The sequence below is a fragment of the Drosophila miranda genome, assembly GCF_003369915.1.
Source record: "Drosophila miranda strain MSH22 chromosome Y unlocalized genomic scaffold, D.miranda_PacBio2.1 Contig_Y2_pilon, whole genome shotgun sequence".
In the NCBI taxonomy this organism is placed as follows: Eukaryota; Metazoa; Arthropoda; class Insecta; order Diptera; family Drosophilidae; genus Drosophila; species Drosophila miranda.
The window spans coordinates 35,789,147-35,807,716 of record NW_022881614.1 but is presented as its reverse complement, the minus strand read 5'-3'; the positions used below and the strand labels follow the sequence as shown (position 1 = coordinate 35,807,716).

General features: G+C 44.1%; 1 protein-coding gene across 4 annotated transcripts in view; it reads left to right on the top strand.

The window, feature by feature from the left end:
• The window catches only part of LOC108160677 (voltage-dependent calcium channel subunit alpha-2/delta-3), a 136,106-nt gene that overhangs the window by 100,055 nt on the left and 17,481 nt on the right, over positions 1-18,570 (top strand). For 3 of the 4 annotated variants that reach the window (XM_017294824.2, XM_017294828.2, XM_017294827.2), the window contains exons 3-4: positions 17,955-18,059; positions 18,122-18,398. In XM_017294824.2, the coding sequence (XP_017150313.2) occupies positions 17,955-18,059; positions 18,122-18,398 (382 nt within the window). Of the gene's footprint in view, positions 1-17,954; positions 18,060-18,121; positions 18,399-18,570 lie in introns of those variants that run through there. The other variant, XM_033397240.1, reaches the window with a different exon arrangement.

Sequence of the window (18,570 nt, the reverse complement as noted above, 5' to 3'; positions counted from 1 at the left end):
CTCTTCCCATCTTACTCAAAGCAAGGTCTAGGAAAGACCTCTGTAATCACTCACACGATAGAGGTAGCCGAGGCAAAGCCCACTAAACAACGCCACTATGCGGTGTCACCGGCAACGGAGAAGCTAATGTACGAGGAATTAGACCGAATGCTGAAGCTTGGGGTTATACAAGAATCGGTTCGTGGTCTTCGCCCGTAGTGCTGGTTAAAAGGCCTGGCAAGGTTAGATTGTGTATCGATTGTAGGAAAGTAAACTCGGTCACGGTAAAGGATGCATATCCCATGCCCCTTATAGACGGAATCCTGAGTAGACTACCGAAAGCAGAGTTCATCACAAGCATCGATCTAAAGAACGCGTTTTGGCAAATTCCTCTCGATCAAAAATCTCGTGATAAGACAGCGTTTACCGTGCCTGGCCGTCCCTTATACGAGTTTGTCGTCATGCCATTCGGCTTAACCAACGCACCCTGTACCTTGTCGCGACTTATGGATAAAGTCATACCTGCCCAGCTACGGAATGAAATATTCATATATCTTGACGACCTCTTAGTTATATCCGATAATTTTGAGCTCCATCTGGAGGTGTTGTCACTGGTCGCATCCCAACTTTCCAAGGCCAATCTTACTATAAATGTGGAGAAAAGCAAATTTTGCCGGAAAGAAGTTAAATATTTAGGCCACGTGGTTGGTGGTGGGAATATTCGCACTGATCCTGTCAAAATAGCCGCCCTTAAGGACTTTCCAGCTCCCCAGTCGATCAAACAAGTTCGTCGATTTCTTGGAATGACAGGCTGGTACCACAAGTTCATCCACAATTATGCAGCTATTAGTTCACCCATATCAGATACTCTGAAATCTAAGCGCAAGTTTATTTGGACTGACGAGGCTCAGCTTGCTTTCGAGTCATTAAAGTCCCAAATGTGTTCCGCGCCAGTTCTACATAGCCCAAATTTCTTCATACCATTCTCAATACACTGTGACGCCAGTCATACCGGCGTAGGGGCAGTTCTAATGCAAGAAAACAACGAGGGCGCAGACGTACCAATTGCTTTTATGTCGAAAAAGCTTAACAAATGCCAGAGGCAGTACACTGTAACTGAAAAAGAGTGTTACGCTGCGGTTTTAGCCGTAAAAAAGTTCAGGGCATACATTGAGGGCCAAGAATTCACAATCATTACAGATCATGCCTCCTTAAAGTGGCTAATGTCGCAGGCTGATCTTAGCTCCCGATTGCCTCGCTGGTCCTTAAAGTTGCATTTAAAATCTTACACCGAAAAGGGAGTGATAACATAGTCCCCGATGCCTTGTCCCGTACGCACTCAGAAGACTTGTCCTTCTTGGCAATTGATAGCATGTTGGTCGACCCTGATTCTCCTGAGTTCAAATCACCAGAATATCAGTCAATTAAAGAGAAGATTAGGTCGAACAGTTCCCGATTGCCTGATCTGAAAATCAAAGATGAACGCATCTTTCGGCGTGCGGAACATGCCGATGGAACCAAGATCACAGACGATTCCTGCTGGAAACTTTGGATACCCCCATCCCTTGTAAAACCCGTCCTCAAAGCTGCCGATGAGGATCCCTTGTGTGCCCACAGTGGGATAAATAAAACCCTTGAAAGACTCAGGCGATCTTATTATTGGCCAAATAATGGGATGTCAAAGAACTCATAAATAATTGCCATATCTGTAAAACCACGAAGCATCCAAATCAACCCTTAAAGCCACCAATGGGAAATACGGGACTACCTTCTCGATTCTTTCAAAAATTATTTGTAGACTTTTTAGGACCTTATCCGAGAAGCAAGTCAGGAAATATTGGCATCTTTGTCGTGTTAGACCATCTGTCAAAATTTCCATTTTTGAAGCCCGTACGAAAATTTACAGCAGATTCCATAAAACGCTTCCTGGAAGAAGACCTCTTTCACTGTTTCGGGGTTCCCGAAACCATCGTAAGCGATAATGGGGTCCAATTTAAATCTCACACTTTTAACTCCCTGCTTGACAAATATAATATCTCTCATGTCTATACTGCCTTTTATTCTCCTCAAGCCAATGCTTCGGAGAGAGTAAATAGATCCGTTCTGGCGGCCATCAAAAGTTATGTTGACCCGGATCAACGTAATTGGGATGAGAAGTTAAGCAGCATTTGCTGTGCACTTCGGTCTAGTCATCATTTAGCCATAAGCACTACCCCGTATCGGCTTTCTTTTGGACAGAATATGGTAACCGATGCCAGTAGCTATAAACTGATGCGTAACCTAGACATGTTAGAAGATCGCGGTGTCCAATTTTCGCGAGAAGATTCCTTCGACATAATTTGCAGCAAAGCAAAAGGCTCTATACAGGCCCAGCACTTCCGAAATGCCAGATCCTATAACTTACGAACGAGACAAATTTCCTATAGGGATGGACAGGAAGTATATAGACGTAACTTTCAGCAAAGCAATTTCGCTAAGGGCTTTAGCGCAAAGTTAGCACCAACCTTTATAAAGTCCCGAGTGCGCAGGAAGCTAGGAAACTGCTATTACGAACTTGAAGATCTTCAAGGCCGCCTTGTAGGCAAATTTCATACCAAGGATATAAGACCTTGACATGAATTGTTACAAGCGCGGATCCCACTTTGGGTGTCCCACCCCAAGCGTGATTTAAGTGGGGGGGATTATGTAGTGCGCTTGTTGTAAGGGGGAACGTTGTGAGTTGCTGCGGAGACCTCAACTCTACATTTATACCTGATACTTAGTCAGTATGGCTCTCCTTTGGCAGACGCCGCTAATATTAAACGACACGACAAAGAGTGCGTGCGAGAGAGACAGAAAATCAGTCTGAGCGTGACGTCGGGCGCTGCGTAGCCACTGCAAATTGATTTCTTGCTTTTGGCTATAAAAATTATCTGATCTGATCCAGATTCAGCCATCTGATAGATATGGTCGTTATCTATGATTCTGCGTTTTTAGTTTTCTCGAATGTGCAATATTGTGGATGCAACAGATTTTCGTCCTTTGTGTGGGCGGAAGGGGGTGGGACGAAATTTTGAGATACACGTTTTATTGTAAGATCTAACAGGAGTGCGGATACCAAATTTGGTTACTCTAGCCTTAATAGTCTCTGAGATTTGTGGATGCCCCAGATTTTCGTCGTTTGCGGGGGCGGAAGGGGTGTGGCGAAATTTGGACACGAAACGGTCAAGGTCCGATATCACAGGAGTATGGATACCAAATTTGGTTGCTCTGGCTCTTATAGGTTCTGAGATCCTTGAACTCATATTTTGCAATTGGCAAAACCGACCATGTGTTAGAGAGAGACAGAGCGAGAAAGAATAAAATTGTTTTCTTGATTCTGGCTATAATAATTATACGATCTGGTTGAGATCTTACATTCGAGAACATATAGTCATTCTCTACATATCTACGTTTTTGGTTTTCTCATATCTTTAAAATTGTGGATGCCACAGATTTTCGTCCTTTGTGGGGGCGGAAGTGGGCGGTGTAGCAGTGACATATCACAGAAGTCTGGGTCCAAAACATCGTTGCTCTAGCTCTTATAGTCTTTGAGCACTAGGCGCTGAAGGGGACGGACAGACGGACGGACGGACAGACGGACAGACGGACAGACAGACAGGGCTCAATCGACTCGGCTATTGATGCTGATCAAGAATATATATACTTTATGGAGTCGGAAACGATTCCTTCTGGACGTTACACACATCCACCTTTACCACAAATCTAATATACCCCAATACTCATTTTGAGTATCGGGTATAAAAAGAAAAGAAGATCAAGATAATCTGGTGTTAGCCGTGGTCATGCGTGTCCATGTGTGTGTGCTCTCTCTCTAAAACTTACAGGTATTCCCCTCGCCGAAAGATCTTTTGGACGTGGCCGGAACATGAAAGTTCGTAAGTGAACGAACTCCCAGTTAACGTTTATAAACTTTTAACATAAAGAGACAAAAAAACCCATACATGAGCCCGGTCGCCCGTATTCTTTGATTTTTCCCTAAATTATGTTGGAGCTTTTTTTGTTGTAAGGAGGCCTTAAGCCCACGAAAAGCTCAAGAGCTTTGGAAGCTTTAAGCTTTAGCGCACATCAGCGGCAGCAGGTGCTTCACACCTATGCGACGGTGATTAGTTACCCTTACTTTTGCATTAATACGAAAATAACGAAAATGAAGAAATCTTAAATTACAAAAGTTCCTAGTTAAATATTCATGAAATTATTCCCAGTACCCTACCATCTGTTTTTGAGATTATATATTTTATTCCTATTATTTAAAATTATTATTCCTATAGTTTTAATTCTCTTATTGCCCTAGCTTATACTCAACCCATAACTATATATCATTTTCTTTCTACCCATGTATTTAGCTTTAGGCACTATCGTTAAAAATAAATATTGTTAATGATTTGGAAATGATTTGTTAGAAGATTTTTGTTTAGGAGCCATGCAGGGATCGATGAGGGAGAGTGAGGTATGACCCCCGGCGAGAAAAGGGATCATCCATAAGCCATATTTTCTTCGGAATTAGGATGATCAAGGTTGGGAGGGCCATGGCTGTTGCATCCAACACCAGCACAGCTACCCGTCGGTTCGGATATGCATGGCGGAAGCCCACTTCCCTTTCCCCTTAATTCCTTTGTCCCTTCTAATTCCCCCAGCCTCCTCATCCTCCTTCCCCAACCCCCTAACACTAATCATACGGTCATACGCAGGGTATTGCACGCGAACAAAAATAATAAGATAAGGCATCGACGCGAGCACGTATAGGAAAGGACCAGTATAGGACCCCCCCCCCATACTACCGATCATACAGCCGGAGCCAGCGCGTGCACCAGTCCTGCCCGATACAACCCCGACCAGCTCGAGTGGCACCGCCACACACAACAATCGTTGTATGTGATATGCTACAATTCCGGACAAAGGGTTTGCGCGATCTTAGTTTTTAGCTCGACTTTTCGGTGTCACTTCTGGATCAAGACTGACTTGAACTTTTTGATCTTTGCATCGTCGATCCCTTTCGGGAATAGTTTTTCTATAAACATTTCAATTGATTTCGCCATCCCGAGTATTGGATTTCGTCATCCAAAGAGAGAACTGTAAAATGCCTAAAGTGCAGGATCTGCAGATAGCCGGGTGTGAGATTGTTTATGAGAAGCCGGGTGGCGGTAGCCATTGAGATTGTACATCTTAGAAATCAATTAGGCGGAGGCCCAAGATTGAAATTGTTTTCGTTTTTGAAAGCCAAAGATTGTTTACAGCTCGTATAAGAGCTCAATAGAATTGGGTACGTTAACTTGCATACACAGCAAACGATTTCGCTCTCTCTTGGCTGAATCCTATAATCCGGGCTTCGGTCTACCGGCATCGTAAAGTTATACTATATATTAACTAGCTTTAAGCACGTTCCTATAAATCTAGTTCAGACAAATATTAACAAAAACGAGGGGGAACGTTGTGAGTTGCTGCGGACACCGCAACTCTACAGTTATACCCGATACTAAGTCAGTATGGCTCTCCTCCGGCAGACGCCGCTAATATTAAACGACACGACAAAGAGTGCGTGCGAGAGAGACAGAAAATCAGTCTGAGCGTGACGTCGGGCGCTGCGTAGCCACTGCAAATTGATTTGTTCCTGTTGGCTATAAAAATGATCTGATCTGATCCAGATACAGCAATCTGATAGATATGGTCATAATCTATGATTCTGCGTTTTTAGTTTTCTCGAATGTGCAATATTGTGGATGCAACAGATTTTCGTTCTTTGTTTGGGCGGAAGGGGGTGGGGCGAAATTTTGAGATACACGTTTTGTAGTGCGATCTAACAGGAGTGCGGATACCAAATTTGGTTACTCTAGCCTTAATAGTCTCTGAGATTTTTGAATATCCCCAGATTTTCGTCCTTTGCGGGGGCGGAAGAGGGTGTGGCGAAATTTTGAAACAAACTCGTCTCGGTCCGATATATTAGGAGTGTGGATACCAAATTTGGTTGCTCTAGCTTTTGTAGTCTCTGAGATCTAGGCGCTAATGTTTTACTCTAAGCAAAGCTGCCTATGCTACGTGTGTGTTAGAGAGAGACAGGGCGAGAAAAAATGAAATTGTTTTCTTGATGCTGGCTATAATAATAATAGGATCCAATTCAGATTCCGCAGTCTTAAAGATATGGTCATTCTCTACAATTCTACGTTTTTGGTTTTCTCATGTCTTTAAAATTGTGGATGCCACAGATTTTCGTCCTTTGTGGGGGCGGAAGTGGGCGGCGCGAAGTTTTAAAATATTTTTGTAGCAGTGACATATCACAGAAGTCTGGATCCAAAACATCGTTGCTCTAGCTCTTATAGTCTTTGAGCATTAGGCGCTGAAGGGGACGGACAGACGGACGGACGGACAGACGGACAGACAGACAGGGCTCAATCGACTCGGCTATTGATGCTGATCAAGAATATATATACATTATGGGGTCGGAAACGATTCCTTCTGGACGTTACACACATCCACTTTTACCACAAATCTAATATACCCCAATACTCATTTTGAGTATCGGGTATAAAAACAATAATAACGGAGAAAGCAAAAAAAATCGATCTTTGATAGAGAGATTTTGGGGAAACCATGCAACCCTTTCCCTCCGAAAAGGTTGCCAATAACTATGCGTGGTAGAGCGAAAAAGGGGGAAATAAAGAGAAGGTATCTTCGGCAATCGTGACCCAAATAGTAGCTCTAGGCCACTTCCTGTCTGCGGCGAACGCCTAAACATAGGGACGGACGACGTTCTTGCACGCGTGCCCATACCAGGATCACGACGGTGCTCGTCAGCCGCCCATCGAGGAAACATTACCGAAGCGGTTACGGGGAGTTTGTAATAGTTTCTGCGTGCTACGACCTATACCTTTTCCGCAGCCATTATCGGTCCGGGCCGGAAGCGTAGCACGAAGAAACGCACCAGCACCAGGGGTACCACGTTCGGCCGGCGATAACCTGCTGTATAAATCGGCGCACGAATAGACCAATCACTAGAAAGTAGAGAGAGAAACAAAAGACGGAGGCACCCTAATAACCCCGATTCGAGTTGAGCGGCAACAAAAAAAAATGTTAATTCTTCTAGCTGACTCCGGCGACAACTGAACCAAAGCTACCCAAGGTACCTGTCAATTTCCAAGGGATACGGGCGAATGTATTCACTAATACGCTTCTGTGTAGCGGCAGGTCGTAGATTTACTCCACTAATAACCCTGTGTCCAGCCAACTTCCACATACCAGTTTTTTTTTTTTTATTTTATGTTTTTTTTTTATTATTTTTTTTTTTTTTATTAAGCGTTGAATCCGTACATTGCATATAACGTATCTTAACATCACTGGTAAATAATATTGGGGTAGCCAAACCTAATGCTAAATGCGAGAGGACTTACAAAAAATATAATATTATAATATTGGGAGGGAAACTTAGAGTTGGCCAATAGTTTTGGCAAAACCCAATCTCTTCAACCGCCTCAAAGGCCTGGCAGGTAGTAATCGTCTGGCGAGCATACTATGGTGTCTAATTAGCCTGTCACTGTATCTGCTGGTGTGCCTTCCAATCTGCTCCTCTACTGTATGCAGATTAAAATCCCGATGTAGGGTGGAGCCGCGCACGTACCAAGGGCAGTTCGTTATTTGCCTCATGGCGCGATTCTGCAAGACCTGTATCCGTTTATAGTTCGATTTGGCAGCTATACCCCAAATCTGCACACCGTAGAGCCAGATCGGGGCTACACAGTGTACATAAACTGCTCTTTTGGCTCTCAGTGACATGGTGCTTCTTCTGTTAATCAGCCACCGCAATTGCTGCATTCTTTGCCCACATTTACGAGCCGTAGCTTTCAAGTGTGGACCAAAAGTAAGACGCTTATCAAGGGTGATACCGAGATACTTTGCTTGCTCTGGTTGGTCCAAAGTTACGCCTTCAAACTTTATGGGTGGGGTGTGGTCTATGAGCGATTTCAGGGTGAAGCATGGATTGGTGGTCTTCAGTGGGTTGACTTTTAAATTCCATCTTTTGCATCAAGCTGCCAAAGAGTAGAGGTACTCTTGGAGACCATCTGCTGCCTCAAGGCGGCACTTGGAGCTGTAGAGCAGTGCTATATCGTCCGCGTAGGTAGCAAGCAGAGCCTTACGGGGGGCCTCCATATGTTGCTCGCTTGGGGAGGGTAGATCTGCAGTATAGATAGAGTAAAGCAGCGGGCCAAGGACGCTGCCCTGTGGAACTCCAGCTCTCATTTGGCAAGGTGTTGAATGTGTGTTCCTGAACCTGACCATAAACTGACGTCCTTCCAAATATGATCGTAGGACACCGTAGTATGGTACTGGGAACAGTTTTTTAATTTTGCTCAGTAGGCCGATATGCCAAACTCTATCGAAGGCTTGCTGCATATCAATGAAGACTGCATTGCAGTATTCTAGATCATCATAGGCCTGTAGGATGTGTCCTGCCAATCTGTGGACTTGCTCCACTGTGCCGTGTCCCTCCCGAAAGCCAAACTGGTGATCCGGCAAGATACGGCATTCCTTGATTATACTACCAAGACGATTGGCAAGAAGCCTCTCCCATACCTTAGATAAGGAAGACAAAAGACTTATTGGCCGATACGACTCAGGGTCGTCCTCCGGTTTTCCAGGCTTATGGATCATCAGGATTGTTGCTATCTTCCACTGCTTAGGGAAAAACTGCATCCTTAACATGGCGTTAAAAATGAGCACTATGTAGAGTATCGCCCGAGTAGGCAATGCTTTCAGTGTGGAATTGCACAGTCTGTCAATGCCAGGAGCCTTCTTCCTCGGTAGGGACTTGATGACTTCAACAATCTCCTCAGCCCTGGCTGGTTTAATGGGTAAGGCCATTTGTAGAGTTGTTTGCAGACTATCTTTTGTCTCTTTGTTCTGCGCCTCCGTGGCGAATTGGTAATGGGTGAACCTGTCCCCTAAATGATGTGCAAACGAATTGGCCTGCTCTTCTTCGTTTCTAGCAAGTTCACCGTTGGGACACCGGATGGGAATCTGTCTGAACGGTTGTCTCTTAAGAGACTTAGTGGTCTTCCAAAGCGAATATCCAGCATCCACGGTGTAATCCATGGAAGCAAGCTTCTGTTCAAAGAAGTTGCTTCGAAGTTCTCTCAGGGTGTTTCGAAGTTGCTTGGCAGCCCGGTTCCATAGAATTCGGTCCCATGGGTCTTGAGATCGGATTGCGCGTCTGCGAAATCTCCTTTTTTGTGACAAAAGCTCTCTGGCCTCTCTTGTAAGAACTATTCCATAGGCGGCGCTTGTCGGAGGATGCGAGGGCGTTGAGGCAGCAGCAGCCATGTGTGTATACACATGGTGACTAGATGAGGGCTTGGATTTTCTATAATGCCATCTGTTTTAATGCTGATGACTAAGGCCAGATGGTCGGAGTCCAGATCCCAGCTCTGACTTATTGTTGCTCGAGAATCCGGAATACCATGATGTACTGCGAAGTCTATGCAGGACGGCGTGCGATTGAGTACATATGGGTACCTGGTTGGTGATCCAGTTGCAAGGATCTTAGCGCCAGTAGCAGAGATGGCTTCCGCTAGCTCTCGCCCCCTAGGGGAATTGTAAGTGTCTCCCCACAGCCAGTGTCGGGCATTCCAGTCACCACCAACCAAATACCTTTGCCCGCAAGCACGGAGTGCATCGATGTAATGTCTTTCCTCAATCCTGACTCTGGGAGGGCAGTAAATGGCGCTGAACTCCACATCGCCCAGTCCTGTGGCTACTTTTACTGCTGACATTTGCATGCTGCGTGTCTCAATGACCCTTTGTGGAAAATGACGAAGCGACGTCTTAACTAAAACCGCAACTCCACCAACGCTATTATTATTCCGCGATGGCTTGAAGGCTGGATAGAAGGCATATCCATGTATTTTTACAGCTGCCCCTCTTTTAATTCTGATCTCCGTCAAAAGAAAAATGTCAACGCTATTCTTGTGCGCGAAGAGCTCAACTTCTTTTGCTTTCCCTGAAATGCCGTTAGCATTCCAGATGAGAACCTTAAGTGGGTTCATTGAGCTGCTGAAACGTTGTTCTGGAGCTGAAGATTAGATCCAGCCCATTGCTTAATCGTGTTGGCCAATTCAAAAACCATTTTTTCAAGTTTTTCAAGGCGTTGATTGGCTTGACTATTATGCTGCTGCTGTTCTTGCCGCTGTTGCTGTAGCCACATAAGAAACTGCTGCTGCTGCTGCTGTTGGAGCTGTTGTTGCCTTTGTTGAAATTTTGTCTGCTGTTGTTGTAGCAGTGCATGAACTTCATATGAATTCTGTTGCTGGTTATTCAATCCTTGTGGCTGATGCGCTTGTAGACTATGAAAACGACGCTGAGCAGGTGTAGCAGGTATTGCATTTGAATTACCATTTGCTACGGCAGCATAGGAGGCTCCTGTATTACTTCTAGTGCCTACCAAAGGTTGGTGCTGAACAATATTTCGCTGGTGCTGCTGTATTGTTGGTCTATTAGCCCCCTTTTTGTGAATAGACTGCAAGGTAGGAAACTGTTGCTGGTCTCCAGGAAGTGTGGTAGAGTAAGCTTATGCCACTTGATTATTTAAGGGGACATGACCCGTCCTGTTCGTATTAATTGCCTTCTTTGCGGAGCCCATTGATCGGCGTAGAAACTCCTGATACCATTGGCATCCTTTGTAACTGGCCATATGGCTTCCAGAGCAGTGAATGCAGGTTGGCTGTGCATCTAGGGGCGTGTGCATTGTGAGGTTTGGTGATTTTCACCGCATCTGGCACAGTTGTGATGTCGGCGGCAGTATTTGGCTGTGTGGCCGAAATCCTGGCATCGACGACATTGAGCAATCTCTGTGGATTTTCGCATTTTCAATCCTTATTTTTTGGCGGCAAAGGGTCTTGACTTGGTAAATTTCGTTAATTTTTTCACAAGGCTTAATATTAATGAAAAAAATATTAAGTTTTTCGTCCTTGTTAGTCCTTGAGCTTGGATTATGGATGTGAAGGACCTCGAAGCCCAACATTTTAAAATCGGCGGTAATATCATTGTTTAGGGTGCTATGATGTAGGTCTCTTACAACAATTCTATGAGGCTTTTCAGTCTGCAATTGGTATGTGTGGAATTCTATTCCAATGGCATCGAAACAATCCACAATTGCTCTATAAGTATCACTGTCTTTGGGGAGGATTCTGACCGTTTCCCCCTGGTTAGCTTTGACGACAACGTTATTCAAATTTGCAACGTCCTTTATGACATCAAATAAGTCATTTAAGTTGCTAATATTGACAACTATTTGCGGTGGTTTTGGAGGGCCTTTAAGCTGATTACCAGAGCTCGTTGATTCTCCTTGAAGACACTGGTCTGTATTAACTGCTTCATAAAGGTGTTCATCCAGTTGGTCATTTCCAGCGTCTGCATCTACATTCATCCGAACTTCCTCATTATTACTATCACTTGGGATGTTCGTATCAAGAATGGAAAATCTGTTGTTGGTGTTTGCCTGTTGGCTTGTAGTGGGGGCAAGCCCAGGTCCCGGCCGCCGCTCCCTCGTTTAGATTTAGATGACAAAGTCTGATCGTTTTTTCTTTTGCCCGTTCTCCGTTTTTGAGCATCCAGAAGTCGTTCGGCAGCAGTGCGAAGTGTTTTTGCATCAGGGTAGTCGGGGCATGTGGATATGGAGTTTTCTTGGCTATCAAAGCTTAGTGCAGGGCAGATACTGCTTATTGTAGCAGTTGCCATGGTGTAGGTGGTGTTGTTGGTGGCACTAGTGAATGTTACTGTTGTTGTGGTTTCTGTGCATGTAGAGCGTTCAGCCTCTGAACGGTACTCAGAACGAATCTCGGAAGGTAATTTGCCTGATATTAGAAGCATTCTCTCATGATCAGTCCGCTTATTTCTAAGCCGAGAGTCAGATGAACTATTCGCATTCATTATACCGTAGCTGATAAGCGAAGTTTTTATTGCCCCTCTTGTGCGGCTGTGCGCAGACTGAGGGGAATGTCTTGCCCGAAGGGCAGTGAATACAGTTGTAAAAACGTTCACAAATGTGTTTTTTGTTTTTGTCCAATTGCCGACACCGCACAAAGCAGCACCCGAATTTACGATGTATGCTATTTTTAGCACACAAGAGAATGCTCCGCTAAAGCAGAATAAAGAAAACAACTTTGCACAAGCGCGACACAACCGATCTCTATGAAAGTTGATTCGAGACAAGGAAAAAAGTAAATGAAGTCCTGTCCCTCAGTATTATCCGCGGGTTTATCCTCCACATACCAGTGAATCCATCTAGATTTCACTGCTATGGCATATACTGCTCGGCAATAAAGCTATGTTGAAGCTATTATCGATTCCAGAGCAGCTTACCATCGAACAGGGGTCTTGGATCATACTCCGATGCAGGCTAAACGTTATCGGAAACTAATAAGCATCCACCATCACAGGATCCAATTCCAGGACAAAAAGAAGGGCTTTAAGGAAGGGGGGTGGGAAACAGGGAACAAAAGTCTTAAGCCAGTGCATGACTATGCACTGCTCGCAGGTGTTATGGACTTTCTCAACACTTTTTCTGCTTCGGGGTCAAGTTTGGCTGGGGTCACACAACCATATAAGTTAATGTAACTCCGCTTTGTAAGGATTACAATTACGTCAACCCTGACCTACAGGCCTTTCGGCCCACGTTGGGCGCCAAATAAAATAATTATTACTGTAACGAGTAACGAAGTGAATCTTTGCACGATGAAGCTGGTGGTCGGCTAACTGAGAAGGAGTACGCGCTCGCTTCCACGGCTGGTCTCTGGTCGGAAATGGGGATGGGTTCTTTGGTTGCTTCGCTCCTGCTGGTATTATTTTATTAAAATTCGCGTACTCTTTTTGGGAATGGGAGGGGGACAGACAAGGAAAGGATCGTTAGGGGAAAGTATAGTGGGGCAAAGATAGTGCAGAGAAGGAGTAGGGATCTACCACCGCGGCGGACATCTCTGTTTTGCTGGCACGGAGTCGTGCCACGCCCACCCTACCATGATCCTGAAAGAGCCAATAATAATATCAGGATCCCTGGAGTGTCCGGTATTGGTCATCCTATTTCGCTCACGAGCGGCATGGTTCCCCCCAAATACGGCAACGTCTAGCACATATTCATCTTAACAATCATTTTATTAGAAACTATATTCAGATACCCTCATGTTACAAGAAAAAAGAAACACTAACCGAGAACTCCAAGACAAGGCTAAATGGACAAAAGGAGGAACGAAAAGCGTCACAAGAGATGTAGCTATTATTACTAGGGAATATTTAGATAAATAAATACGATAAGTGTAAATAGTTATAAGTGCATATACGATATTTTATAGTGCGATATAAACTAATGATTTTTCCTTAAATAGAAAGATAATACTATAGCGCAATATAGGTACACATGTCCCAGCACATCGGCTTCAGGGAGTAGTTGGACATACTATTCGTTTTACCAAGCGTACTGTAAAGGCAGAAGGCCAATCAGCTGTGACTACTTTAAAAGTGTGAGGTCAACGACCGACAAACAGCTCTAGCAAAAAAGAACTAAGCTTTTGCCACGCTCGCGGAATTTTGGGAGGCAAAGAAATGTAGTGTTGTTGGTATATTATAAAGCTCACTCAGTTTTTGTTTGTGTTCCCGCGGCGAAAGATCTTTCGTAGCTGGGCGTGTGACTGTGTGTGGGTGCATTAAACTTTTGCCTGCAAACCAAAAACAAAATCGTACAGCGCGTGCTGCATGGCATAAGCTCGCGGATGGGACCCGGCCGAGCGGACGCTTTTAAGCTCAAACTTTTAAACTTTTATCAAATGCATTTTTAAAATTTCCATGTGTTGTTGGGTTTTTATACCCGATACTCAAAATGAGTATTGGGGTATATTAGATTTGTGGTAAAAGTGGATGTGTGTAACGTCCAGAAGGAATCGTTTCCGACCCCATAAAGTATATATATTCTTGATCAGCATCAATAGCCGAGTCGATTGGGCCCTGTCTGTCTGTCCGTCTGTCCGTCTGTCCGTCCGTCCGTCCGTCCGTCCCCTTCAGCGCCTAGTGCTCAAAGACTATAAGAGCTAGAGCAACGATGTTTTGGATCCAGACTTCTGTGATATGTCACTGATACAAAAATATTTCAAAACTTCGCCCCGCCCACTTCCGCCCCCACAAAGGACGAAAATCTGTGGCATCCACAATATTAAACATTCGAGAAAACTAAAAACGCAGAATCATAGATAATGACCATATCTATCAGATTGTTGAATCTGGATCAGATCAGATCATTTTTATAGCCAATAGGAACAAATCAATTTGCAGTGGCTACGCAGCGCCCGACGTCACGATCAGACTGATTTTCTGTCTCTCTCGCACGCACTCTTTGTCGTGTCGTTCAATATTAGCGGCGTCTGCCGGAGGAGAGCCATACTGACTAAGTATCGGGTATAACTGTAGAGTTGCGGTGTCCGCAGCAACTCACAACGTTCCCCCTCGTTTTTTCTGTTTTTTTATACCCGATACTCAAAATGAGTATTGGGGTATATTAGATTTGTGGTAAAAGTGGATGTGGGTAACGTCCAAAAGGAATCGTTTCCGACCCCATAAAATATATATATTCTTGATCAGCATCAAAAGCCGAGTCGATTGAGCCCTGTCTGTCTGTCCGTCCCCTTCAGCGCCTAGTGCTCAAAGACTATAAGAGCTAGAGCAACGATGTTTTGGACCCAGACTTCTGTTATATGTCACTGCTACAAAAATATTTCAAAACTTTTCGATTAGAGCCCAATCTGCTTTCTTGGGTTCTTTTTTTTCCGATCGAGTGCACTTTGGTTTCACACCACGGTTATTTACGGCGGTTTAATTTTATTTTTATTATTATACCCGATACTCAAAATGAGTATTGGGGTATATTAGATTTGTGGTGAAAATGGATGTGTGTAACGTCCAGAAGGAATCGTTTCCGACCCCATAAAGTATATATATTCTTGATCAGCATCAATAGCCGAGTCGATTGAGCCATGTCTGTCTGTCCGTCTGTCCGTCCGTCCGTCTGTCCGTCCCCTTCAGCGCCTAGTGCTCAAAGACTATAAGAGCTAGAGCAACGATGTTGTGGATCCAGACTTCTGTGATATGTCACTGCTACAAAAATATTTCAAAACTTCGCCCCGCCCACTTCCGCCCCCACAAAGGACGAAAATCTGTGGCATCCACAATTTTAAAGATATGAGAAAGCCAAAAACGCAGAATCGTAGAGAATGACCATATCTTTTAGACTGCAGAATCTGAATTGGATCGTATTATTATTATAGCCAGCATCAAGAAAACAATTTCATTTTTTCTCGCCTGTCTCTCTCTAACACACACGTAGCATAGGCGGCTTTGCTTAGAGTAAAACATTAGCGCCTAGATCTCAAAGACTATAAAAGCTAGAGCAACCAAATTTGGTATCCAGACTCCTAATATATCGTACCGAGACGAGTTTGTTTCAAAATTTCGCCACACCCCCTTCCGCCCCGCAAAGGACGAAAATCTGGGGATATTCAAAAATCTCAGAGACTATTAAGGCTAGAAAAACCAAATTTGGTATCCGCACTCCTGTTCGATCTTACTATAAAACGTGTATCTCAAAATTTCGCCCCACCCCCTTCCGCCCACACAAAGGACGAAAATCTGTTGCATCCACAATATTGCACATTCGAGAAAACTAAAAACGCAGAATCATAGATAACGACCATATCTATCAGATGGCTGAATCTGGATCAGATCAGATAATTTTTATAGCCAAAAGCAAGAAATCAATTTGCAGTGGCTACGCAGCGCCCGACGTCACGCTCAGACTGATTTTCTGTCTCTCTCGCACGCACTCTTTGTCGTGTCGTTTAATATTAGCGGCGTCTGCCGGAGGAGAGCCATACTGACTTAGTATCGGGTATAACCGTAGAGTTGCGGTGTCCGCAGCAACTCACAACGTTCCCCCTCGTTAAGTTTATTCCCCATAGTTAGTGTATAGTTAGGTTGGCTTAATTTCTTGTTGTGGTGTTACATATTAAATGTTCCTGGTCCTGTGGGGGCTAGCGCCACCTAGGGTTGACTGATCCAGATTCAGCAATCTGATAGATATGGTCATTATCTATGATTCTGCGTTTTTAGTTTTCTCGAATGTGCAATATTGTGGATGCAACAGATTTTCGTCCTTTGTGTGGGCGGAAGGGGTGGGGCGAAATTTTGAGATACACGTTTTATAGTAAGATCTAACAGGAGTGCGGATACCAAATTTGGTTTTTCTAGCCTTAATAGTCTCTGAGATTTTTGAATATCCCCAGATTTTCGTCCTTTGCGGGGGCGGAAGGGGGTGTGGCGAAATTTTGAAACAAACTCGTCTCGGTCCGATATATTAGGAGTGTGGATACCAAATTTGGTTGCTCTAGCTTTGGTAGTCTCTGAGATCTAGGCGCTAATGTTTTACTCTAAGCAAAGCCGCCTATGCTACGTGTGTGTTAGAGAGAGACAGGGCGAGAAAAAATGAAATTGTTTTCTTGATGCTGGCTATAATAATAATACGATCCAATTCAGATTCCGCAGTCTTAAAGATATGGTCATTCTCTACAATTCTACGTTTTTGGTTTTCTCATATCTTTAAAACTGTGGATGCCACAGATTTTCGTCCTTGGTGGGGGCGGAAGTGGGCGGGGCGAAGTTTTGAAATATTTTTGTAGCAGTGACATATCACAGAAGTCTGGATCCAAAACATCGTTGCTCTAGCTCTTATAGTCTTTGAGCACTAGGCGCTGAAGGGGACGGACAGACGGACAGACGGACGGACGGACAGACAGACATGGCTCAATCGACTCGGCTATTGATGCTGATCAAGAATATATATACTTTATGGGGTCGGAAACGATTCCTTCTGGACGTTACACACATCCACTTTTACCACAAATCTAATATACCCCAATACTCATTTTGAGTATCGGGTATAATAATTAATAAGTATCTCGGTGAGGTGTGATATATACTTGTATAAATAATATAATATATATAAATATATTTATATATATAATATACATAAATATATAAATTGTACAAATACCATCGGGCATACTTTCAGGCGAAGAACACAAATATGTTTTCCTATCCGCCCGACAAGCGACCACTACATTCTGCCGAGACGGCGGCGCCAACTTCGGCTTCGTATTTGGGTTAAAGGCTGCCCGAACACAGCAATTATAAAGTAATACAAAAAGAAGAACAACGTGGCGCGAGTGTGGGTCAGTAGGACGCTACTTTATTACCCTTTCTAGAAGTTTTGAGTTAGGGGTTTCCAGATAAAAGTACTCTTCCAAATTATTAGTTCTCTGTTCTCGGTACCATTTGAGAAAGTGAGTCGATGTTTCGATACCCTTTTCAAGTGTAGATATGTAGAAATACATCGTTGTATAGGGTTTCAAAGCCACTCCAGAAAATGTAAAAGGGAAACAAGCATAGATTGGTCTATAAAGACTGATTGTTTTCCATAGAGTTTAATCAGTATCAGAGTTCCATAGCCCTTTGAAAGGGTATTCCATTCCAAGAGAATATTTGTCCGCCTCTGTGTCTGCACCCCATATATGAGGTCAGATAATGGACGCTGGTCGGGACAGCTGGTAATTTATTTTTAGGCAAAAGCAATTGGATGTACAAATGAAATTGTGTTGCACATGAGTTACAACCTCATTTGAGCCGCCAACTGTTTATTTATGTGCATTGTTCATAGCCTATGTGTACGAGTATGTGTAAATAGACACTTATATTCGGACAGATGGCCCCCCAGTGGGGCCTCGTAATGGGCTTAGGACAGAAATGTAATCTATTTGAGGGAAGAACTAATGCTCGTGTTCTGGGAGGGATTTCAGAGACCGTTTGACACATTCTGGCCACATTCCTAAGCAGATTCATTCACATTCCCACAGAGTTTCAAGGATGCCAAAGTGGTTCAGCGCGTTGGAGCCTCCATAGTTGATTCGATGGCCAAGGAAATAGAAATGTTGATGGACCTGAAGGTCAGCGCTGTGCGGGTAAGTGGTGTCCTGCTCCCCAAATAACATTTCTATAGATATTTTTGGAACTTTACTTTCAGCGCATAATGGACACATCTGAGAACACGGCTCTGTCCCATCAGAACGATATGGCGGATAAGATGTTCTCCTATTACAATGCCAAGGAGATGTTAGAGCCGGGTGATCCCGTGCCCCCGATTCCAACGCCAGCCCCTGATATGGACAAGGACATCGGGGAGCCGTTGATCTACGTTCAGCCCAAAGTGGTGGTGCTGGAGCCACGGCCGGAGTTCCACAATACACCGGTCAACTTCAGTGTTAGCTCGGTGCATGTGCCCGTGAATGTGTTCGATCGAGGTTTGGAACTATGCTCGATATAACGATATAATCCGTGTATCTCTTCTCTTTCCATCTCTCTCTATCTCTATCCATATATGTATATCTCCCTTTCCTTCTATGAAACTCTAACTCCACTTTTTTGGGCACACAGTGTGCCTGTCTTCTGTAAAGCTTCAAACCACTCGCGCAT